Source organism: Carcharhinus amblyrhynchos, chromosome 9, assembly GCF_965287045.1.
Source record: "Carcharhinus amblyrhynchos chromosome 9, sCarAmb.v2.hapA, whole genome shotgun sequence".
NCBI classification, from domain to species: Eukaryota; Metazoa; Chordata; class Chondrichthyes; order Carcharhiniformes; family Carcharhinidae; genus Carcharhinus; species Carcharhinus amblyrhynchos.
The window spans coordinates 15,634,110-15,659,756 of NC_137332.1; the positions used below are offsets into that span (position 1 = coordinate 15,634,110).

General features: G+C 40.3%; 1 protein-coding gene across 3 annotated transcripts in view; it reads right to left on the reverse strand.

The window, feature by feature from the left end:
• The window catches only part of tgfbr3 (transforming growth factor, beta receptor III), a 172,570-nt gene that overhangs the window by 114,572 nt on the left and 32,351 nt on the right, over window positions 1–25,647 (reverse strand). For all 3 annotated transcript variants that reach the window (XM_080195203.1, XM_080195201.1, XM_080195202.1), the window contains exon 3: window positions 5,231–5,451. In XM_080195203.1, the coding sequence (XP_080051329.1) occupies window positions 5,231–5,451 (221 nt within the window). The remainder of the gene's footprint in view (window positions 1–5,230; window positions 5,452–25,647) is intronic.

Consider the following 25,647-nt stretch of genomic DNA (forward strand, 5'->3'; position numbering starts at 1 on the left):
AACCATATATCCTATAGCATTGTTCATTTACAAAGATACCTAATTTAAGCTCAGATCTGACCCTAGATTAAGCATTGTGAACATTATTTTCCAATGGTAAACATGTGGAACAAACAAATCTGCCACCAGCCCATCAATCCCCTCTTCGCAACTGTCTCATTTCTTCCTAATAATTTATGTGCACTTTTTGTGCATTAGGTTCCTCTTACCTCCTAATGGGGTGGTTAAGAAAAGAATTTATATTATCAAAACTGCATTCATTTAACAGCATGACTAAGCACACAGTTTTAAAAACCACATGTATTGCAGAGTGAGGAAAGGGTGATCTTACCAAAAAAATTCTAAATGCCAAACAAGATGAAAACGGGAGAGAATTGCACTGTTTTTCTTGGATGAGTTAAAAATCGAATCTTACCTCATTTAGAGGAAAATATGAAGCAAGATATGTTTCCCACCAGCAGGTGGGGGGTGGTGCCCAAGCTCACCCAACATGGTCAGATCATGGGGACAATGAACTTACAGACCGGCCAATTGCTGATTGCAGAGTTGCGGTCTTAGCTTCCCATCTCAGTTCCAAAGTGTGCAAAGTGCCCCCGGCCCGCCTCCACCTTAGACCCTGCCCCCTTCAGGCCCTTTCCCTCACAGGAGGCCGCATCTCTTCAGGCCTTATCCCCTTGGTCAAGGCCAGGCTGCCCTGGTGGCAGTGCCGGGGGGCCTCAATGGCCTCTGGTCCTACGGGTGAGGCCATTACAAAAGGTCCCCATTAAAGGGGATCATACCTGATCCTCGCCGGTGAGAACCTTTGCTGGTGAGGACTTCCACCTCAGGGCCACAAAGGCAAGCAAGCCCAGACGATTATGTCCCGCGCTCACTTGCAATACTGAAATTCTACTTGGAATAGGATCACAATATTACAATCAGCCACATGCCCTTTTCAGGCACGAGTGTGATCTCAGCGGATATCTGGTGCCAGTAAGATCGCGAGAAATGAGAAATTGGACGCAAACCCAATTTTTCAACTCTCTCAGGATCTTACCAGCTCAACCTGCGCATCAACTGGCAGGATGAGATGGTAAGAACGACCTCTAGGATTTTAGACATTTAGTACTAAATGGGTCAGCAGGAATGGCAGGAAATATATGGGAAGCAAGGAACCATTTAAATCAAAACTCAAGTTATACTGTTCATCATTGCCCAGAGTTGCAAGAAGAGAACTTTCAATTCACTGGAGTCAAGCAAATGATGCTTTTGTATGGTGAATTGATAAAACACGTGTGGTAGATAAAGGAATCTAAACCAATTTTTATGTACTATTGTAAGTACATTCTGTAATCAAGAAAGATCCTCACAAGCAACATTTCAAAATCCTGCACCAGCAACCTGAAAAGAGAACTGAATTTGTAAAACGAATGAAACGTTACTCTGCAGTTCACTGACATAGTATTAATATGTTTAACTCAGGATTGCAGTCTGTTACTAACCAAGTTAAATTCTATAAATGGAAACAGCACTTTTATAACGCTTATATCTGTCTTCAATTTCAGATATTTGTGTATATTTTCTATGAAAATGGATACAAGTAGTTTAAAGGTGTCCAAAACAAAGAGCATTTCTGCGTATAAGATACAGTTGCTCAAGAAAAAATCTGAAATTAAGTCTAATGTTTTAAGTCAATATAGTTGGCATTTAGAACATTGTTGATGTTAAAGATAAGAAGTGTAAAACTCTGTTTACCACTCAAGCCTTAAAGCAAAATCTGATCTCTGTACTTTGTTTACAATCCTCAGTTCTGTACAGTTGCCAACATCCAGCCCCACTGTTTCCTGTTCATTCTAAGGGCAGGAACACCAAGCATTGCAAACAATGTTATTACAACGGTGAAACAAAGGAAGCAGACAAGTGACGCCGAGTATCACAATACGTTACAATGAAGAAGAGAACCATGTTACGAAGTGGCACTGCCCAATCTCAAATACAATAGACATTTTACATTATCAGCTTTGTTTGGCTGCAAATAGTCAGAAGGACTAAATATATGTCCTGCTAAATTTAGAAGAGAAAACAATTTCAATTATATTTAAGGCCGCTTAAAAGAACAAGTATACAAGCAAGTATATGTAGAATACGAAGCAAGCAGTCATTAATAAATCCAATACAGAATTCAGAAGAAACATTTTTTCCCAGAAAGCAGAGAAAACATGGAACTTGAAATGAACATCATAGATGAATTCAAGGCAAAGTTAGAACATTACGGAGCAAAGATTAGAAGGCATAGAACAGCATGGTGACACAATGGTAAGCATTGCTGCCTCACTGCAACAAGGACCCAGGTTCACTTCGGATCTTGGATGACTCTATGGAGTTTGTACGTTCTCCCCGTGTCTGTGTGGGTTTCCTCCCACACCCCAAAGATGTCCAGGTTATGCTCATTGGCAGTGCTAAATTACCCCTTAGGCTCCCAAAATACGTAGATTAGGGAGATTAATGGGGTAAATACATGGGGTTACAGGGATAGGATCTGGGTAAGATGCTCCATCGGAAGGTCAGTGCAAACTCAATGGGCCAAATGGTTTCATGCTGCAATGTACCGAATCTATGGTGTGCTGATGGGATTAGATTAATTAAAATGGGAAGAGGCTTCTGTGGAGCATTAACAAAGGCACAGACCAGTTTGGCTAAATATCCTGTTTTTGGGCTGTAAATTTTATGTCTGTACTGTGAATCTGATTGACATGTATTAAAATCATCTTATTTTCCAACTGTTAACATTGTACCATCTAAAATCCTCATTCAGGGATAAGATGGCACAAACACTGGGAAATAACCTACATTTAGGGTGCATTACTGAAAATGCTGTTATATCATTACCAACTTAAATGTAATCTATGAAATTACAAAGTACTGAAGAAAAATGACAGGATATAATTTTTATTTTAATACAAAATTATATATTTTTTAATTCATTCATGCAACATGGGCGTCGCTGGCTGGCCAGCATCTAATGCCCATCCCTAGTCAGCCCTGAACCAAGTGGGTTGCTAGTTCATTTCAGAGGGCAGTTGAGAGTCAACCAAATTGTTGTGGCCCTAGAGTCACATGTAGGTCAGACCAGGTAAGGATGATAGATTTCCTTCCTGAAAGGACATTGGTGAACCAGATGGATTTTTCCAACAATCGACAATGGTTTCGTGGTCATCAGTAGATTATTAATTCGAGATTTTTTTTTACTGAATTCAAATTCCACCATCTGCCACGGTGGGATTCAAACCCCAGAACATTAGCTGAGTTTCTGGATTAACAATCTAGCGATAAAACCACTAGGCCATCGCCTCACCTAATAAATGAAGACAAATGTGGCCTGGCACAAACTTAATATTTGGTCCTTGTTCAGCAAATCAAGTACTTTTAAGTATTTAGTTAAATTACTCTCACTGTGCTCCACTCTTCATAGACTTGTTACAGGAGGGAAAAAGATAGCTAAATCATGAATTGTTGAACTTATCTCAAATCTATGTATCTTCAAATGATCTGTTGAAGTTAAAAATAGCATTTGTTAATGTGAAATGGAAAACCATTTGTGAACAAATGAATGCACAAACATGTTTTTTTTTGTTAAATTGTGACTTGCATTTATCTACTTTTTGCAGACGTGTTCTACACAGGACAGAAAAAATCACAATAGTGCACTCAAAATTGTATGAAATTTGTCTTGCGTTATAGTTCACATCAACCTACTATTGCACACTCTGCAAAATAATCCATTCTACTGAAGTCAATGGAACTATTGAGAGTGAAATATAACAGGCAACCCAAACATTTTTACCGATTTTGTTCTATTGTCCTGGAAATTGAATTTCCACCCCGATTCTCTCCAGCTCTTACTGCATTTTCCTTCTGCTCACACAACAAACTAACGAAAACTAACATCAAAAGAGATAACACAACCCAGTGAGAAAGCTATTTTTTGATCATGTTTCCATGGAAAATATTTAAAAAGAGAATATATATCTCAGCTTTCATGATGTTCAGGAAGGAAAGTGATAATTTGCCACTCCAAAAATTTTAAAAAGCTAAATGTGCATGGGAAAGTCTAACCAACAGCAGATGCCATCAGTTAAGCTTTTACAGCATGTTGTCACCCATCATTAAAATATCTGTTTCATTTAAATAGTTCCTTTACCATACAGGGTAATTAAACATCCCAAGGTGTTTCATGGGAGTGGTATCAATCAAAATTTGACACAAAAACATATGGAAATACTTGGACAAATTACCAAAAGCTTGGTTGAGAAGGTAAATTTTAAGGAGCATCTTAAAAAGAAATAGAATTAGAGGTGCAGCAGCTGAGGGAAGGAATTCAGAGATTAAAACTAGAAATCTGAAGGCATGGCTGCCATTGATAGAGCAAATGAAATTGGGGATGCTCAAAGGACCAGAAATGGAGAAGCACAAAAACCTCAGAAGGTTGTATGGTTGTAGGAGTTTACATAGTTTGAGAGGGATGAAGTTACAGAAGGGGATTTGAAAACATTGAGCATTTAAAATATCAGGACATGTTGGACTGGAGACTTACGTAGTGATGGGTTTATTTATTAATTAGTGTCACAAGTGGGCTTACATTAACACTGCAATGGAGTTGCTGGGAAAATCCCCTAGTCGCCATACTTGAGCGCCTGTTCGGATACACTGAGGGAGAATTTAGCATGGCCAATGCACCTAACCAGCACATCTTTTGGACTTGTGGGAGGAAACCAGAGCAGCTGGAAGAAACCCATGCAGACATGAGGAGAACATGTAGACTCCACGCAGACATTGACCCAAGCTGGAAATCAAACCCAGGTCCCTGGTGCTGTAAGGCAGCAGTGCTAACCACTGTGCCACCATGCTGTCCATGATGGGTGATGGTGAATGGATCTAGCACAAGTAGGGAACAAAATTTTGGATGATCCAGATTCAAGGAGAGTAGAAAGTGGGAGGCTGGCTGGGAGAGCACTGGGATGGTCAAGTCTAGTGGTAACATAGAGAAGGATGAGGATTTCAGCAGCAGTTAAACTGAGGAAGCTTATCTGACATCTTGCACATGCACACTAAAAGTTATGTTACTGGCACATCCTTTATAATACATTTATTACACAAACAGAAACTGGGGCATAAATTGAAACATATTAGAATGAAAAGTATAGATATTTATCACTTTTCCTTTAGTAACTCTGACAATATTATAGTTTACCTCATCATGATGGTTAATGTCTACTCTGGTACTTGTTGCTTTGTCACGGTTGTTGTGGTCTGATCCAGTACTTTTTAAATTGATAATGTGCACCTCTTGAGGGAGACCTGTTGTTCCTCCACTCGCACAGCCTGATGACACAGTGAAGGTCTCCAGCAAAGTTTTAACTGGGTGGGATTCACCTACTGGTCCAAGTACACAGCCGCTTCTTGCTACAGGACCTGCAGATAATGTCAATAAAACAAGTTTACCATCAAAAATAACTGCATATTTTCTAATTATTCTTGCAACATGCACTTGGATGAGGAACAGAGCTTGCTGCAAATCTACCACTTCTTTCCGCACCAGTTTAAAAAGCTGGAATAGCAAGCACTTCTTGCTTACATGGCTATACAATAAAAAAGTGTCATGATTAATCCAACAATATTTGAGAATCTACATAGAAGTCAATTATCAAAATATACAATCACATTTAAAATAACTACTATAACTCTGAAGATTCACTAAAGGAGGCAGCATGGGGAGGGCAAGATCTCATCCCTAAATACTGCCCTCAGTTGTAGATTACACTTTCACCTCTATCCTGGGTCTGAAGTCAAGGTTATCAAGGCAACTTAAGTATATTTTTACCGATAACTGGAAAACAATAAATTATTTGGTAAGTTTCAGTGTTAGTTGGCAAGAATTCAAAAAGCAGTGCTGATTTCATACTCTGCTTTTTATCACAAGAACCGATGTCAGTAATGTCACGCTCATTATAGTTAGAAGTGTTCATTTATAGGTTGTAATAAGTACATTTTGTGGGAGTAATGAGTGAATGAGAGAAGACAGTTTGATATTGCATATTTCATTTGTGACCTAAATGCATTTGATGCATCACAAGATGAAAGAGAGAGGGAAAATTGCATCCTTCATCATGAATCTAGTTACCTAATTTATAGTAAAGAAAACGACAATATACAATTTACTTCCAGAGGTTAAATTTCTAGGTGCTATTTTGTTATGGGGAGGGTAAAAGCAGATATGTGGAAGGGACATTTATTTTAATCAATGCCTGTTCATGTATCCTTAACAGACTGAAAAACAGGGAATCTGATTTCATGTCATAAGTTTTGGTTGGCGATTTGTCTTTCTTCACCAAAATATAGTAATAATCAAGTAAATATGCATCTGCATTTACATTTGATTGATAGTGAGACAACTTAATGGCTTCACAATTGTTGCTGTATAAATGCAGCTGAGGAGACAATTCCCAAACAGCATCATATTTTAGAAATTATTGCATACCATAATCATGCCATGATTACTTCCGAATTAACTGAAAATCAATTCAGTGCAGCTTTTCAAAGGAACGAGAGCATTCAGCCTATTCTTTTGGTGCTGTTTCAAGTTTAGGTCGGGATTAATCCTTGTTTATTTCATCTTTCTCCTAGAAGGCCTCAATCAGTTCAGATCATAAAGCCATAACCCCAATTTCCTTTGGATAAACAAAAACAAAAAATGCTGGAAAAATCTCAGCAGGTCTGACAGCATCTATGGAGAGAGAATAGAGCCAACGTTTCGAGTCAAGATGACCCCATTCTACAGAGAATCTGCTCATGACACCCTCATGTTGCTGTTGAAAGGGAATTTGTGGAAGAGGTTGCGCAAATCTCGCTGCGGTTTTGGCAATTAACTTCCTCAAAAAAAAAGAGACCTAGATAAATATCTGTTTGGAAATGGGATTGAAAGTCATCAGAATAAGTAAACCAAGTAACATATTAGACGTGGTATGCATCTACCTTGGGTTTGGAAAGGTAGGCGCCATATAAGGAAGGCACCAAGTTAATAATGGATAGTGGAGCTCCTGGATGGGCATATAGTCTGGAGTTAAGTTCAATTATTTTTGGAGCCTCGGTGAACTGGAAGATTTACACCGAACTTTAACTTTCTAAAGGCAATTCAAGAGATACAAACACAAGATGCACAGTACGGTCAGAGGAGCGAGTGGAATTTTAATGTGCTGACTTGCTTTTTCTGGATCACTGTTTTCCTAAGACATTGCATGCAAATGATAAATAAATAAATTTGCATGATAAAATATAATTGTACTTTGTCGCTTTCTTTAACATGGAGGTCAATTCATTACGTTTCCACAAAGAACTGAAAATCACTGCTGATCCACCTGCAATAGTTCTATTAGGCAATATGTCATTTAAGTAAAGGAGGATTCTGAATTTCCTCCATTATTTCTTATAATCCAAACCTATCTTGAATACTATTTTTTCTAAACAAAATAAAACAAATATTAAGATTTATCTTGCATTATTGTGAGTCAACTAATTGTAATATTCCCACACTACTTCGGAATCTAGCCAACTGGAAGGGCTATAAAAAAGAACAAAAGATACAAAAGAAAGTAAGTGCAAAAAGGGAATACAAAAAAGATTTGTAAGAGATTTTACATCAAAGCTAACTGCAAAAGATTGTGGGCCCATTAGAGACAGATGAAGGCAAAGCTATCGTTTTTAAAAATTTATTCTTTCACGGTTTGTGGGGATCACTCGCCACTATTTATTGCCCACGCCTAACTGCCTTTAAGATAGTGACCCACCTTCATTACTATGACAGTACATGAGGAGTCTGTTGTTAGGAAGTTCCAAGATTTTGACTTAGGGACAATGAAGGAATGGCAATACAGTTCCAAGTCGGAAAGATGTGTGGAATTTAAGTAGAACTTGCAGGTAGTGGTGTTGCCATGCATCTGCAGCCCTTGTCCTTCCAGATGGTAGCGGTAATGGGTTTGGAAGGTGCTTCTGAAGAAGCCTTGGTGATTTGCAGGAGAGCATTTTGTAGATGGTACACCCTGTTACCACTGAGCATCAGTGGTGGAGGGAGTGAATGTTTAGCATGGTGGATGGATATGAATCAAGGGTAGCAAGGTTCCAGAGTGTTGTTGGAGCTGCATTCATCCAGTGGAAAGTATTCCATCAAACTTCTGACTTGTACTTTGAAAATGGTAGACAGGTTTTGGGGAGTCAGGAGGTGAGTTACTTGCCTCAGAATTCTCAGTTTCTGACCTGCTCTTGTAACCACAGTATTTATATGGCTGATCCAATTAAGTTTCTGGGGAAATAGGTTTCCTCTTGTTGGAGAGGGTCACTGGCACTTGTGTTGCACAAATGATATTTGACTCTTATCAGCCCAAGATTGAATGTTCAGGCCTTGCTGCATATGGGCATGAAATGTTTCAGTAGATGAGGAGATGTGAATGGACTGAACATTGTACAATTAGCAAGCATCCCCATTTCTGACATTATGATAGAAGAAAAGCAGCTGAAGATGTTTGCACCTATGACATTACCTGAGGAACTCTTGAAGCAATGTCCTGGGACTGAAATGATTGACCTCCAACAACCACAATCATCTTCCTTTGTACTAGACATAATGCCAACCAATGGAGAGTTGGAAAGTTTTCCCCCTGATCCCCACTGACTCTAGGACTGCTTGATGCCACACTTGGTCTCCTGTTGTCTTAATGTCAATCACCGTCATCTCATCTCTTTTGCCTCTCTTTGGTCCAGGCTGTAATGAGGTCAGGAGTTGAGTGGCCCTGGCAGAACCCAAACTGAGCAGCAGTGAATAGGTCACTGCTGAGCAAATGCTTTCTAGCACTTCACTTTCCTGATGATCAAGGGTAAACTGATGGAGCCATAATTAGTCCGGTTGGATTGGTCTTGCTTTCTGCCGGCAGCAATTCTCCACATTGCTGGTTGATGTTAAATATTGAAGACCTAATAGAATATCTTAGCTAGAGGCACGGAAGATGGGTCCAACAGCTCTCTGCCTGAGACCAGTGAGGGGGAGGAGGGGGTCCAACAGCTCTCTGCCTGAGATCAGTGAGGGGAAGGGGGAGTTCACTGCCACTTTGTTTGAGATCAGCGAAGGGGAAATGCACTGCCACTCTGCCTGAGATCAGTGAGGGGGATGGGAGGTCCGCTACCACTCTGCCTGAGATCAGTGAGGGGGGATGGGGGATCCGCTACCACTCTGCCTGAAATCAGTGATGGGGAGGGGGTTCCACTGCCACTCTGCCTGAGATCAGTGGGGGAGAATTTGGGGGTAGGGGCCCACAATTGGACTGGGTGGCAACAGGTGTGGGGGGTTAAGGGATCAGTAATATTGTGGGGGTGGGGCAATGTCTGTGGGGGCCAAGGGAAGGAATTATCCAGCCTGGGAGGGATGTGGTAGGGGAGCCGCATTTTATGGTTTTTTTTCTGTGAATGCGCAGTTGGAAGCGCTGATCGGAACTGCAGGGTTTTGGGCACGTTGAGCCCCGCCCACAGGTTTGTGCAGCGCAATTCGGAATTGCTGATATGTTTTCAGGCAGAGTGCATATGAGGGCACCTGAGAACGGGTCTAAAAGTTGAATCTGAAACACTCCTAGTTTCAAGTCCACCCAGCATCTGGAATTAAAATGGTAAATTAGGGCCCTGGGTCTCTGGTTTTTGAAATATAACAATTACAGTAATACATGAAAAGTGCTAACGGAATCTTTGCATTTATCTCATAATGGATTGGAATTCAAAATAAGGAATTAGTACTTCATTTGTACAGAATTAGTGCGATGCAATTTTGCTCATAAAGGATAAGTGGATATCTTCAAACTGCTTCCCAAAGCTTAAACTTGTGGATGCTGGATCAGTTGAAATTTTCAAGTCTAAAATTCATAGATTTTTCTCAAGTAAGAGTACTGTGGGAGGTAAAGGCAGGAAAATGTAATTCAGGTACAGATCAGCCACAAATCGAATAGTGGAATAGACTTCTTGTTTAGGGTGGCACGGTGGCACAGTGGTTAGGGCTGCTGCCTCATAGCGCCAGGGACCCGGGTACAATTCCCGGTTTGGGTGACTGTGTGGAGTTTGCACATTCTCCCTGTGTCTGCATGGGTTTCCTCTGGATGCTCCAGTTTCCTCCCACAGTCCAAAGATGTGCAGGTTAGGTGGATTTGCCATGCTAACTTGTCCCTTAGTATCGGGGGACTAGCTAGAGTAAATGCATGGGGTTTTGGGGACGGGACCTGGGTGGGATTGTGTTCAGTGCAGACTCGATGAGCCAAATGGCCTCCTTTTGCTCTGTAGGGACCCTATGATTTCTATGTCTTATTGTATTTTAACTCTTATCAATCCCATTGCATTTTTTTGGATCCAATAGAGATTAGTTTACCAAATCTTTAGTGTAACAAAAATAATGTCCTTTACAATAAATCAACCGCATTTACAGCTCAGCACCTTTTGATGTAATCATTCCAACCAGATTTCCTTCTACAGCACAATTGTTTGCAAACATCAATTCTGCTTCTTAAGCAGAAGGTGTTCTACTGTTGGACAGGCCCAGTCCTGCCAAGTATTCTCCCCTTGAGATAAAGCGCTCTAATGAGTTAGTTAAGCGCTGCCCAAACTTGTCCAATAAAGACAAGTTTGAATGTTGGTGAAATTAGGTTTGTAGGAAGCTTATTAACTTATCACCTCAGATATCAAGCCACAACTCTTAAAGTTAAAGAAAATCACCAGTAGCTGTACAATATGACTTTTAGGTGGGATAAGCATAGCACTGTGGTTTCTGATGACATGAAAAATTGTCTGCAAAAGGTCAATGGAAATTTAATCAAAAAGTATTTAATAAGGTTATAAACTAATGCTATCACAAGAACATGAAGTACAGATACATGTTAACATGGTTTACAAGGTTGTGTATTTTTAAAATCTTTTTGCATGTAACACAAAAGAAAAATAGAATGTTCCAGTGCAAGCAGCTGTAAAGGGCACAATAACCTTGAATTACAATCAGACGAGAATGAAGCAGTAAGAACTCTTAATATCAAAAGCAGCAGGTTAACCTGACTTTTTGCACTCAACTAGTGAAAAATTCTCTCAATAAGCAGAGTTCAAAATTTGCTATGGCAACTGTGCATGTTTGCTTCTAAGCAAGTTAATTTACTTCACAATATCAGTCTCTTGAGCGAAAAATAATAATTTGTATTTCTTATCATAGTACAAGATAACTAGATCCAATATTAAAATTCGAGTACAGTATTTTAACATACAAAAATAAGAGCTGATTACCATCAAAAACCATGTCCTGCAGGATAACATCCAGTATATGTTTTCACTTTTTAACTGTTATGAATTAAAAACTCTAAATAACAGTGCAATAATTCACTTTAAAGCTGATTTGTAGTTGTCAACTTTAACATATGGACAGGACTCTGACAAAATCAAAAGTAACCTGAATTCAAACCTTCTGCCGTTGCCTTGGACCATTGTGCCACCACACTCTCCAACTTCCTTCCCAAGTATTCTCTTAGCAAATCTTGTTCCATTTTCAAAGGTTTCAACAAAACCTGTTTTTTCATTGCATCTTCAGTCACCTTTCAAAACTTTCCTTCCAAGCCTCTGCTCAAAAGCCTTTTCAATATCTTGGTGAAAGAACTCTAAGATATTTTTCTTTATGAAAAAGAAGTGCAAATTATTTTTGCCAAAAATTGCACTCTTCATTTAAAAAAAACAAGAAACACAGAATTACGTAGCACTACAGCACAAAAAGGACATTAGACCCAACTGACCAATACTAATGTTTACACATAAACCTACTCTAGCTGCCAATTCCCATCCAGTCCTCAAATCCTCAACCATTGCTCTGTCATTTGTCTATCAAGCCTATCCTTAAATACGTCAACACTGAACTTAAGTCACTCCATGTGGCAAGGAGTTTGAAATTCTCCCAATTCCGTGTAAATAAATTCCTCTTAAAATATCTTATTTTATCTGTTAATGACTGTCTTATAGTTACGACCCCTGTTCTGAGTTAGTAACAGGTGGAATCAGTCTCTCCACATGTGGCACATCAAATTTTTTCATAATTTTGAAGACATTTATTCAATCCCTTCTTTTCTCTAGACAAAAAGAGACTAATTTGCTTAGCCTTTCCTGAGAGCTACACCTTCTCAAATTTGGCAACATCCTTGTAAATGTTTACTGCATTTTCGCAAATGCATCATTATTCTTTTGTGTACAGTACTGTCAGTGCGGTCTAACCAAAGTTCTGCATAAATTTAACATTATCTTCCTGATTTTGGATTCTACTCCCCTAGAATTAAACTCCAATGTTTTGCACTCCTCCTAATCTTACCAACTTGGATTGCTGCTTTTAGTGATTTGTGCATCTGTATTCCAAGATCTTCCCATCATTTGGTCAGTTTTGCTACTTTTATTTTTCTATCTTGGAAACATAGGAAATAAGAGCAGGAGTAGGCCTTTCGGCACTTCAAGCCTGTTCTACCATTCGTTATGATCATGGCTGATCATCCAATTCAGTAACTTGTTCCCACTTTCCCTCCCTGCATATCCATTGAATCCTTTAACCCCAGAGGTATATCTAACTCCCTCATGAAAACATACAATGTTTGGTCTTTATGGTAGCGAATTCCACAGGCTCACCACTCTGGGTGAAGAAACATCTCCTCATCTCAGTCCTAAATGGTTTACCCTATATCTTTGGACTGTGGCCCGGTTTGGGATGCCACTGCCATCTGCAACATCCTTCCTCCATCTATCCTGTCTAGTCCCATTCGAATTTCATAGGTTTCTATGAAATCTCCCCTCATTCTTCTAAACTCCAGCGAATATAATCCTAACAATTCAATCTCTCCTCATATGTCAGTCCTGCTATCATAGGAATCAGGCTGGTAAGCTTTTGCTATACCCCCTCAATAGCAAGAATATCCTTCCTCAGATAAGGAGACCAAAACTTCACACAATATTCCAGGTGTGGTCTCACCAAGGTCCTGTATAACTGCAGCAAGACATCCCCACTCCTGTACTTGAATCCTCTCACTGTGAAGGCCAACATATTATTTGCATTCTTTACCACCTGCTGCACCTACATGCTTACTTACATGCTGTCCTTGTACTGGTGTACGAGGACACACAGGTCTCGGTGCACATTCTCCACTCTCAATATATAGCCATTCAAATAATAATCTGCTTTCCTGTTTTTGCCACCACATGGGTGACTTCACATTTATTCACATTTTATTGCATCTGCCATAGATATGTCCACTTACTTAACATGTCTAAATCAACTGAAGGATCTCTGCACCCTCCTCACATCAAATTCGGAGCTATTACATTTAGTTTGCCCAACTAACTAATTAATATATATTATGAATAGCTGAGGTCCTAGCACTGATCCCTATGGTACCCCACAAGTCACTACTTGCCATTCAGAAAAGGGCATGTTTATTCCTACTCTTTGTTCAGCATCATAGACTCCCTACCATGCAAAAAGAGGCCATTGGACCCATCAAGCCTGCACCAACAACAGTCCCACCCTGGTCCTCTACCCATAATCCTGCAATATTTACCCTGCTAATCTCCTTGACATTAAGGGGCAATTTAGCATGGCCAATCAACCTAACTTGCACATGTTTGGACTGTGGGAGGACACCAGAGCACCTGGAGGAAACCCACGCCGAGATGGAGAGAACGTGCAAACCCCACACAGTCACCCAAGGCCAGAATCGAACCCAGGTCCCTGGCGCTGTGAGGCAGCAGTGCAGTGCTAACCACTGTGCCACCATGCCACTCATTTTTTTGTCTACTAACCAGCTTTCTGTATACTACCCCAATTACACCCCCCCCCCTCAATCCCATGCACTTTAATTTTGCACATTAATCACTCATGCGGGACTTTGTTGAAAATCTTCTGAAAGACCAAATAAACCATAAACTGGCTCCACCTCATCTTTGAAGAAATCCAGTAGATTTGTTAATCATGATTTCCTTTCCATTAATCCACATCGACTCTGTCTGATTCTGCCACTATTTTCCAAGTACTCTGCTATTAAATCTTCTATAATGAACTCTAGCATTTTCCCCACTACCAATGTCAGGCCGACTGGTCTACAATTCTCTGTTTTCTCTCCATCTCTCTTTTTAAATACTGGGGTTACATTAGCTACCCTCCAATGTGTAGGAACTGTTCCAGAGTCTATAGAAACTTGGAAGTTGACCACCAATGCATCCACTATTTCCAGGGCCGCTTCCATAACTACTCTGGGATGTAGGCTATTAGACCCTAGGAATTTATTGGCCTTCAATCTTATCAATTTCCACATTACCATTTCCTTCAGTTCTTCTCTCACAGCAAATCCTTTGTTCCCCAAAATTTCTGGTATTTTGTTTGCATCCTTCTTTGTGAAGACATAACCAAAGTCTGTATTTACTTGGTCGGCCATTTCTTTGTTCCTGTTCATGACTCTCTAGGGGACCTACATTGGACTTCACCAATCTTTTTCTCTTCACATACATTTTTATGTTATCCACCATCTTTCTCTCATTCTCTGTTTTCCCTTTCTTAATCAATCTCTTTGTCCTCCTTTGCTGAATTCTAAACTTCTCCTAATCTTCAGACTGCTGTTTTTCTTCTAGCCAATTTGTCTGCCTCTTCATTGGATCCAATACTATCTCTAATTTCTTCGTAGGCCTTGATTTGGACACCTTTCTGGTTTTACTTTTGCGCCAGACAAGAATGAACAATTGTTGTAGTTTACCTATACACTCTGAATGTTTGCCATTGCCAATTCACCGTCATCCTTTAACATTCCCCAATCCATTTTAGTCAACTTGCACCTCAATACCATTGTAGTTTCATTCATTTAGATGCAGGACCCTTGTCACAGAATCAACTACATCAATATCCATCTCGATGATGAATTCTATCATATTATGGTCACTTATCCCAAGCAGCCTTACATAACTAAATTGACAATTATTCCTTTCTCAGCTCTACCCATACAGATTCCACATCATCAGGGCTAATATCTTCCCTCACTATTGTGTTAATTTCCTCTTTAACCAGTAATACAACCTCACCAACTTTTCCTTTTTGTCTGTCCTTCCTAAATACTGAATATCCCTGGATGTTCAGTTCCTAACCCTGGTCACCCTGTAGCCAAGTCTTCGTAATCCTGACTATATCATAATCATTTACGTCTGTGTGTGCAATTAATTCATCCACTTTATTGCATTATGGCACAAATTTTAATTCTTGTGTTTTTTAACATTCCTTGTCCCGTTCCCATTCTTTTTCATTGTGGCTCCATTTGATTCTGGCCCTTTACTTCTCTGTCTTACTTTTTTTATTCCCCTTCCAGTCTTTTATTCTTGTCTGTGTTTCCCCTTCTTCTGACCCCTTGCATCAGTTCCCAACCCCCTGGCATTTTAGTTTAAACCCTCCCCAACAGCTCCAGCAAATACTCTCCGTAGGATGTCAGTCCGAGCCCTGCCCAGATGTAACACATCCAGTTATACTGGTCCCACCTTTCCCAGAATTGGTGCCAATGTCCCAGAAATCTGAAAAGGGAGAAGGGTCTAACTTCCTATATTCTGCTTTTAAGACCAAATCCCCTTGTTTACCTACGTTGATTGTACCAATGTGTACCATGACTACTGGCTATTCACCCTCTCTCTTCAGAATATCCTGTAGCCTTTCTGAGATATTTTTGACCCTAGCACCAGGGCAGCAACAAACATCCTGAAGTTTTGCTTGCAGCCACAGAAATACTTAACTATTCCCTTTACAATTAATCCCCAATAACTATTGCATCCCCACACTTCTTATTTCTCCCCAATGCAGCAGAGTCAACCTTGCCCAGTGCAACAACTTTGGTCGCTGCTGTTTTCCCGAGGGGCCATTCCCCCGCAACAGTATCCAAAGTGGTATATCTGTTTTGCAAGGGAATGGCCACAGGAGATTCCTGCACTGCCTGGTCCTCTTGCTCACCCATTAACCTTCCTCACTCTGAAATTTTGAAGTAATTTCAATTTTAATAATCTCACTTCAAAAAAAGCCTACTGATAAATCATATTCTTCCCAACAGATGAATTACTTGAAGCTATGAATAAAGACAAACAATTCTGTTACAGGAAAAAAACATTTATTATTTATCCAAGAACTGTCATATCTGACACCAGTTTTACCCTCATTACTGAATGTTCAATTTCCATTTCCCTCACCCAGGGTTAATAAAGTCAATTGTAGTGTCCCTACCATGTTTTTAGCCATGGGCATTTCCAACATATTGCTCGCTGAATTAAGCCACTGAGCAATCAGGTGAAAATCAGAACTTATTTTTACTCATAAGATTACTTATTTTAATTTTTGAAGGGTCCTGTGACCACTGTGGAAGATCAAAGTGTCAGACTTGCTTTGGGACAAAGATGGCAAGCCACTTTTCATCCTTGTTAACAATGGTTTCAACTATATTTAAATCCAGAAGGTAACTTCCTTCAGTCCCACTACCAGCTGCTAATCTGATCACAACCTTGGAAAAGACCCAATAATTAGTAAGTCATGCTCCAAAATCCACATTCATTAATCATATTAGTTTTTTTCCAACTGATCGAGTACGCCTTCCAAAAATCAAGTACAGTCATTCCTTAAAAGACAAGCTATCTGGATATAATCCTGATGTTAAATTATCTGTCACAATGCCAGTTTGCATGTATGCACAATCATATACAGTCAATCATTTGGTAGGAAATTGCTCCATAATTCATCCGGCAAAGGTTACAGTGATTGCATGCTAGTTATGACCCAACTATAATGGTGACTTTTGAGGTCACTTCATTTTAGTTTATTATTGCCATGTTAAGTTACTCAATAGCACATGTTCACACTTCTCAATTAAAAGTTTAAGGGATAACATTTTTAAAACACATTTTGGTAGTTACGATAAAACAGTGCTACAGAAAAACCACTATTACTGTGTACTTCAATTGCACCACATCTCCTGAGTAACTGACCACTTCTTCACATCAATTAATTGTTTCCACTTTTCCCAGAGTTGTTATAGCTTCTGCACAAGAATGAAAGAACACTGGCACAATAGTTTTAATAATAACTCCAAACAGGCTAGCAGTTTGATAGAGACGGTATTTGAAAAGTGTTACTAAGATTTATGTCAGAGACTTAATACCACCCTGTTCTGGCATAGTTGTTGGCACTGTTGTCTCACAGTGCCAAGAACCCAGGTTCAATTCTGAGCCTGGGTCCCTGTTGGTGCAGAGTTTACACATTCTCCCTGTATTTGCGTGGGTTTCCTCTGGGTGTTGCGGTTTCCTCCCACAGTCTTAAAGATGCGCCGGTTAAGTGCATTGGCCATGCTAAATTCTCCCTCAGTGTGCCTGCACTGACACTGGAGTGTGGCGACTAGGGGATTTTTCCAGTAACTTCATTGCAGTGCTAAGTCTACTTGTGACACTAACAAAATAAACTTTAAACTATTTTAGGTAATGAGATCCAAAACAATGAAAATAGTAAAAAAATCATGAAAGCATAAAAGACAATTCTGACACCTGAGGATGTTTGCAACAGTATCAAGTGCTTGTGTTAAGAATAAGTTCTCATGAAACTTATGCAGTGATAAATATTGAACATAAGAACATAAGAAATAGGAGCAGGAGTAGGCCATCTAGCCCTTCGAGCCTGCCCCACCATTTAATAAGATCATGGCTGATCTGAAGTGGATCAGTTCCACTTTCCCGCCTGCTCCCCATAACCCTTAATTCCCTTGTCTATCAGAAACCTATCTACCCGTGACTTAAATATATTCAATGAGGTAGCCTCCATCACTTCAATGGGCAGAGAATTCCAGAGATTCACCACCCTTTGAGTGAAGAAGTTCCTCCTCAACTCTGTTCTAAACTGCACCCCCCCCCCCTTATTTTGAGGCTGTGCCCTCTAGTTCTGCTTTCCTTTCTAAGCAGAAAGAATCTCTCTACCTCTACCCTATCTAGTCCTTTCATTATCTTGTAAGTCTCTATAAGAGCCCTCCTCAGCCTTCTAAACTCCAACGAGTACAGGCCCAGTCTATTTAATCTCTCCTCATAAGCTAACCCCCTCATCTCCGGTATCAGCCTGGTGAACCTTCTCTGTACTCCCTCCAAGGCCAATATATCCTTACGCAAATAAGGAGACCAAAACGGCACACAGTACTCCAGTTGTGGCCTCACCAGTGCCTTGTACAGTTGCAGCAAGACCTCCCTGCTTTTATATTCTATCCCCCTCGCGATAAAGGCCAACATTCCATTTGCCTTCTTGATCACCTGCTGTACCTGCAGACTGAGTTTTTGGGAGTTTAACACATGACAGAATGAGAAATATTAATATATCAGCCTGGATTTTGCGGTCAGTGATGAACAAACTGCGCTCACCATTCATTACTTTTGCAGTTGCATGCAGTTACAGTTTTCAAGTGACAACTTATGGTCATTAAGTGTTTGATGCAGCGTGTTAGTGGGACCTGCTTGAAGTGGCAAGCAACACTGTACCCCATTAATCAGTTAGACTGAAGAATCTTACCGGCACATCTGCCCGAGGTTCATATGAGCCAGCCCGAGGCCAACGGAGAATGCCATTCTCCGAGCCTTGCCCACCTCTGGAATTGGGATGGGCGTGCTGGTAAAATTCCAGCCGCAGTCTCAATCAGGGTATGGAAGTTGAAGTGTTTAATTCAATGTAAAATCATGTACTGAAAGAAAATTAAAGTTAAGATTAAGAGAGCTAAGAAGTAAAAATGTTCCACCAATAACTAAAATCTGAAGGAATGAGAATTAAAATTTGTAGAAGTTAATTTTCTGTACTAGAGAAGGTATTTGGCAGCAATAAACACTTAATTATTTTCTCAAAGGTCTTTATATTTGAAAGAGCAAGCCCATTTTTTGCCACGTTTAGTGGGCAGCTATAATTGGGGTGACACTTCCATCCCGCTGCGCTAATTTTTAAGAGAATCCCATGACAGATGATGCGCAGGATTCGGGCATGCATTCCTGCTGCGACAGTGTCTCCCAGTGCCGAATTTCCGGCGGCAACTAATTTTAATATAATTTAAAGCTATTAGTGGGCCCGGAACTGAAGTCTCCAGGCCCGCTAGCATCTTCCCCCACCACCCACCAGATTGTTTCACTCCAGTGGGGTTTAGAGTAGCTCCCCACTTTGGGGAACTAGTGGCCCGATCCTTCTGGAGTGGAGGGGAGGGTCAATCAGGGCCTCCCCAGACAGTAGGGTGGTGGCTGGGAGTGGGGGGAGTGGGGGAGGGGATTGCCCCCTGGGCATTGGTACCCTGGGCTCCCTGGCACTGCCCAAAGGGCAAAGTGCCAATGCCAAGGGGGATCCTTGACAGTGCCCACCAGGCATGAGGCTGTGTCAAGGGGCGGGGCATAAGAACATAACATAAGAACATAAGAAATAGGAGCAGGAGTAGGCCAACTAGCCCTTCGAGCCTGCCACGCCATTCAATAAGATCATGGCTGATCTGTCGTGGCTCAGTTCCACATTCCCGCCCTCTCCCCATAACCCTTAATCCCCTCTCTTATCAAAAACCTATCAACCCGTGTCTTAAAAATATTTAGCGAGGCAGCGTCCACCACTTCAACGGGCAGAGAATTCCAGAGATTCACCACCCTTTGAGTGAAGAAGTTCCTCCTCAACTCTGTTCTAAACCGCCCCCCCTTTATCTTGAGGCTGTGCCCCCTAGTCCTACTATCCTTTCTGAGCGGGAAGAGTCTCTCCATCTCTATCCTATCCATCCCATTCATCATCTTATACGTCTCAATGAGATCTCCCCTCATTCTTCTAAACTCTAACGAGTACAAGCCTAATTTATTCAGCCTCTCCTCATAGCTCAACCCCCTCAACTCCGGCATCAGCCTAGTAAACCTCCTCTGCACTCCCTCCAAGGCCAAAATATCCTTGCGTAAGTACGGCGCCCAAAACTGCACACAGTACTCCAGCTGCAGCCTCACCAATGCCCTATACAGCTGCAGCAAGACCTCCCTACTTTTATATTCAATCCCCCTCGCGATAAAGGCCAGCATCCCATTCGCCTTCCTGACCACCTGCTGCACCTGCAAGCTGGGTTTTTGCAACTTATGCACAAGGACCCCGAGGTCCCTCTGCACCGTCGCCTGCTGCAGTTTTTCTCCACGTAAGTAATAATCCTTCCTACCATTATTCCTACCAAAGTGGACCACCTCACACTTGCCAACATTAAATTCCATTTGCAATTCTTTGTCAAACGCCTTCTGAAAATCAAGAAAGACCACATCCACCAGCTCTCCTCTATCCACCGCCCTAGACACATCCTCATAGAACTCCAGTAAATTTGTCAGACACGACTTCCCTTTAACAAAACCGTGCTGCGTCTGCTCTATCAAGCAGTTCCCCTCAAGATGCCTCGCTATTTCCTCCTTGATGACGGAGTCTAACATTTTACCTACAACAGACGTTAAACTAACAGGCCTATAATTCCCCGCCTTTTGCCTGGCACCCTTCTTAAACAATGGCGTAACATTAGCCTTTTTCCAATCTTCCGGCACTTCCCCGGAATCCAGCGACGTCTGGAAAGTAACCACCAAGGCATCCACTATCACCTCCGCCATTTCTTTCAGGACCCTCGGATGCATTCCATCCGGTCCTGGGGACTTGTCCACAATCAGCCCCTCCAGTCTGTCGAGCACCACCTCTCTAGTAACATTAATGTCATCGAGACCCTCCAGTCCTACCACCTTTCCATCTCTAACATCCGGCAAATTATTCACCTCCTCCTCCGTGAAGACCGAAACAAAAAAGTTATTCAAGACCTCAGCCATATCCCCATCCCCTACCACTACCATTTGGAGGTGGGGCCAAGCGGGGGCCTGATGGGGGAGGGCCTGGTGGCCCAATCAGTGGGGGTAGTAGGGTCCCACTGCCACTCTGCATAGGGATCATTGGGGGGAAGAAGGGAGGACAGGACTGCGGAGAGGTGGGTCAGGAATGTGGGGGACTGCGGGGGTGTCAGCACTGCTTCACCTGCTGAAGGAGCAGCGCTCTGAAAGCTCGTGATTCCAAATAAAGCTGTTGGACTTTAAGCTGGTGTTGTGAGACTTCTTACTATCTCCTTAGAATGCAACTGACATTTTAGGCAGTGGAACTGAGCAAATGGATGTGTGCTAAAACTGATAAGTAGCCTTAACTGAGGGTACAGTGACATGAGAAAAGAAAATACTGGACATCTGAGATAAAAACAGAAATTGCTGGAAGTACTCAGTTCATCATGCAGCATCTGTAGAGAAAAACAGAGTTAGCATTCTAGGTTGATAATGACACTTCAGCAGAAATTGAGGAAAGATTGAAACACAATAGATTTTGAGCAAGTGAAAGGGAATGAGGCAGGAGGAAGAACAAAAGGGAACGTTGTTAATAGAGTGCGTGGCAAGAAAAAATAAATGACAAAAGATTTCATGGGAATGGCTAAAATGAGAAGATTTGGCAGGGTGGGGAAGCACTTTTTTTGCCAAGTGACTGGGGCAGATGAGAGGCCTTATGCAATGCATTAACCAGAAAATAAAATCCTTTAATTCTATGCAAAAATACAATTTGGCGGAAATCTGAAGATTTCTGAGCAAAAAAAGTGTGTAACTTTGAAATAAAGGGAATGGCAAAGAAAGAATGCAGGAGACTTCCAGAAGAGCACAGAGAAGTTTGTTGAGTGGCAGCTAGGTAGCAGATGCTGTTCAATGTAAAGATGTGTGTGTGTGTGTGTGTAAATATATAAATAATTTACGTGAAGAAAATTAATAAAAGTAGTATAATTTGGCCAATGGTATTCGCTAGAATGGAGAAATAAAGAAAGGTTGAGGACGGCACAGTTGCTTAGATTTAAAAAGATGGACACGTAGGCAGAAAAGGTTATACAGAGGGAAAAAGGATCCAGGTGACAGATAATGGAGATGAACATGAAAGCATGAAAGTGATATTGGTTGATTTTGTACAAGATATTGGTTGGACAATTTGGGATATTACATGTACTTTTACACATCCTAATCCTTTAATAGTCTGACGTGTTAATATTGGAAGATTATTAGCACAGCAAAGGCGTATGAGGATTAATTAAAATATTAAAAATAAGAGATTATAATTATGAATAAAGTTTCAAAGTAGGGTGAGAGGACAGCCACAGGAAGAAACATGGTCAAGAGCAAAATGTGAAACATTTAGCGATTATGACAGCGTCTGAGTGTGTATATCATTAATACACTTTCCACTGGCTGAGAATTAGGTAACAAAACACTCAATTCCACGATTGCCAAAAGGACAACAAAGGGAAAAATTAGAAGAAAGGTTTGCATGCAAAGAGCTGATAGAACATGATTTTTTTAAAATCACAACTAGCTATTGAGGAAGAACTACATTATTGAAAAGTAATTGGATAAGTACTTACAAATTATAATACAAACACTACAGAAGAATGCCTCAATTGAAGAATTACCAATGATGATACAGTCATGTAAGGATGGATTTCTCTGCAGAGGCAGAAGGCTCAAGCTAGGGGAACTCCTGATTCAGCAGGCCTGTGAACGAGACAACCCTGCCTCCAGACAAAGTTCAGAGGCAGCCACAGAGGCAGGCGAGTGCTGACATGGGCTAGTTAGTAGACCCTCAGTTTTCTGGGGCCACAGAATCTTTTTTATAAAAGATTCTTAGCCCTGTTAGCCCTCACTCCTCTCCCCGCAACCAATTCATATGCCATCTCATACTGCCCCATGCTTCCTCCATGTCACCTTATACCCTCATGCAACTTCACAGCAACAACCTCCAAAGCCACTAACCTAGTATCTACTAGGCACAGACCTTAGGAGCCATATCACCTCACACTTGTGCCACCTCCAAAGCAACTCAATTTTCACTATGAACAGACTTGAGGAACCATATGGAGCTGAAAAAAAAGCTTCTAACAAACAAATAGAAGATCTAAAAAATTTTAATAATCTCTCATTCATAAAACTTATTCAAAGTTTTAAAAACCTTCAAGTGGTCAATCAGTTATGAAAAAAAGCAAGCTTTGATACAGTCACCACATCAAAGACAGCTAACCCTTTACTATTCTTATAACTGTCAATCAAATTTGAATTCAACACCTCCCACACTGAGATGAATGTTTCTGAAGCCTCTGAAAATCAGCCAAGCATTCACAATGGGCTCAGCTTAATAAGTGCCTTTGGGAAATGTCAACAATGATGTCTATTGAAACTCAAGGAACAGTTTTTTTTCTAAGCTACATCAGATGGCACGTTAATCACAACACTCCAGCAGTATGTCTTTTTTTTCTACTTTACCTAACAGCTGCAGCGCGTTTTTTTAATGTTCAAAGTATTGGGGATTTAAATAGCTTAAGCAGATCTGATCTGCCCTTTGAAAGTATACACGTCTACTCCATCCATCTGTGACTCCCATATTGCCAGTTAAGGCCTTTCAAGGGGTCTGTTTGAACATCTCATTAATTTCAAATAGTTCTGCTGCTTTTGGGTTTCATACGCATGCCACTCCTCCATATGGCAAAAATGGGACCTGCCTGAAATGGAGGTGACATTTCTGCATCTGTGTCCCATCCACCAGTTTTCTAGGCCTGACTCCATAAAAATCCATAGATTCTTCCTTTGCTGTCATTTCTAAATCTCTGCATTATGAAGAAATGGCTACTTTATAATTTAGAACTATTTACCCTGTCTTTGGACTGGAAGAGAGTGAAAGAAAATTGAAGTTCTCATTCACTTATATCGTCAGCATACTTCCAAAAATAGTGATGGAAATGCTGCAAATCAAATTCGTTAGGGTTGGGGTAGCTTCATATGGTGCACTTTTGTATTGGTTTACAAGGATAAAACATTTTACAGCACAGATGTTCGTCATCTAAACACCATGACAAACAAGCTACATGAAGTGCTGTTCTATTGAACATCTGAATAAACCAGACTATTTATCTGGTTATTTTCTGTAAACAGCCCACCAACGAAGAATATTACTGTTCCAGATTGTCATATTTCTGTGCATTCACGTAGGAAGTTTGTTTTAAATGTTTTTAAGGGGATGTAATTAAAATTTTCAAAATTCACCTTGTTTCAGTTAATGGGAGATTTAAGTTTATTATATAAACATAGAAAGGTTTTTTGAATGATCTCTTTCTTATGCTTTTTGTGAAGGTAGCAGCACACATTGGAGGATCATAGCAGTGGCAATAATGGGTTGAACAAGATATCTGAGTAATGTACATAAGTTATTGCCAGCATATCTTTTGGATGTGGGCAGATCACATCAGTCCACATCCAAAAGATCTACCGGACAGAAATCAAAGAATTCAAAGGATTAATTTTTCATTCATTCATTATTGTAGAATGTAAGAGAGAAAAAGACAACTGAAATAATCTGAAGCCTTTTTTCTGGTTAGATCCTTGAAGAAAATGTATTTCCAGTATCCAACAAAAGATGAAGATTGATTTTGCAATGATCAGCCATGATTCGACCACAGTAGTATACAAAATGATTTTAACAAAATCACACACCCCCACATGAAAAACATCTTTAAAGGGACGGTGCAAGAAACACCTGGAAAAATAGTTGGTTTGAGGACACAAATATATAATCAGAAAAGCAAGTTGGCTAATTTACTAGATTAGTTTTTGAAGACAATACAGGGCTGATCAAAAAAAAATGCAAAGGATACTCTATACTTAATTTGTCTGGACTCATTTGTGATTTGAAGTACATTGTTCCAATTGAATCTTATGAAAATTTTTAACAAAATTTAATGTAGCTTACCTCTGTTTCAGGTGATCTGCATTTTATATAATGAAATGACTTTTTAAACTTTTCTGCGGGTCTTTTGCTTTAATGACTTCACAAACAGATATAGTTATATTCTATTGTCCAGACACCCCAGTTGGACTATGTAACAAAAAGCCCCACCTATTTCTAAAATAGTCTACATTGAACATATACCAAATTTAACCAAAGTAAAATTTGCTTCTTTACAAAATGTTCTGTTGAAATATTTTTGCTTTCTAGTTCGTTCAAATCATGGATCATATTGCAAAAGCAAAATTAATCTTTAGTTTGATGTCAAAAATATCAGTAATTTTTGCTTAGAATGTAGTAAAATTTTTTTTTTAACTTTTGATATTTAACTTGTGGTGTCCCTTTTAATGGTTCTTTCAACTATTGGAGTGGAATAATTCTGTGGAACTACATGGTGGGCAATGACAACTAATGTTTGTCTTGTATGGTTATGGAACCCTAGGGAGTTCAGTTTCCATGAAGACTTGCAAAATAGACAAGCCCATATTCACTACTGTTCCTAGTACTCCAGCAGAAATGTTCAATGAGACAGAAAAAGTTAATCTGCCCATTTTACAACTCTTTCTTGCACATCTTTACAAAGGATGTCCAGAAAATAATTGTCTTCATGATGCTGACTCTTGTGAAAAATTATAGGCTATGATAAGTAGCCATGCACTTTGATCTGCCACATAAAATTTACATAACAAAAACTATTGTCC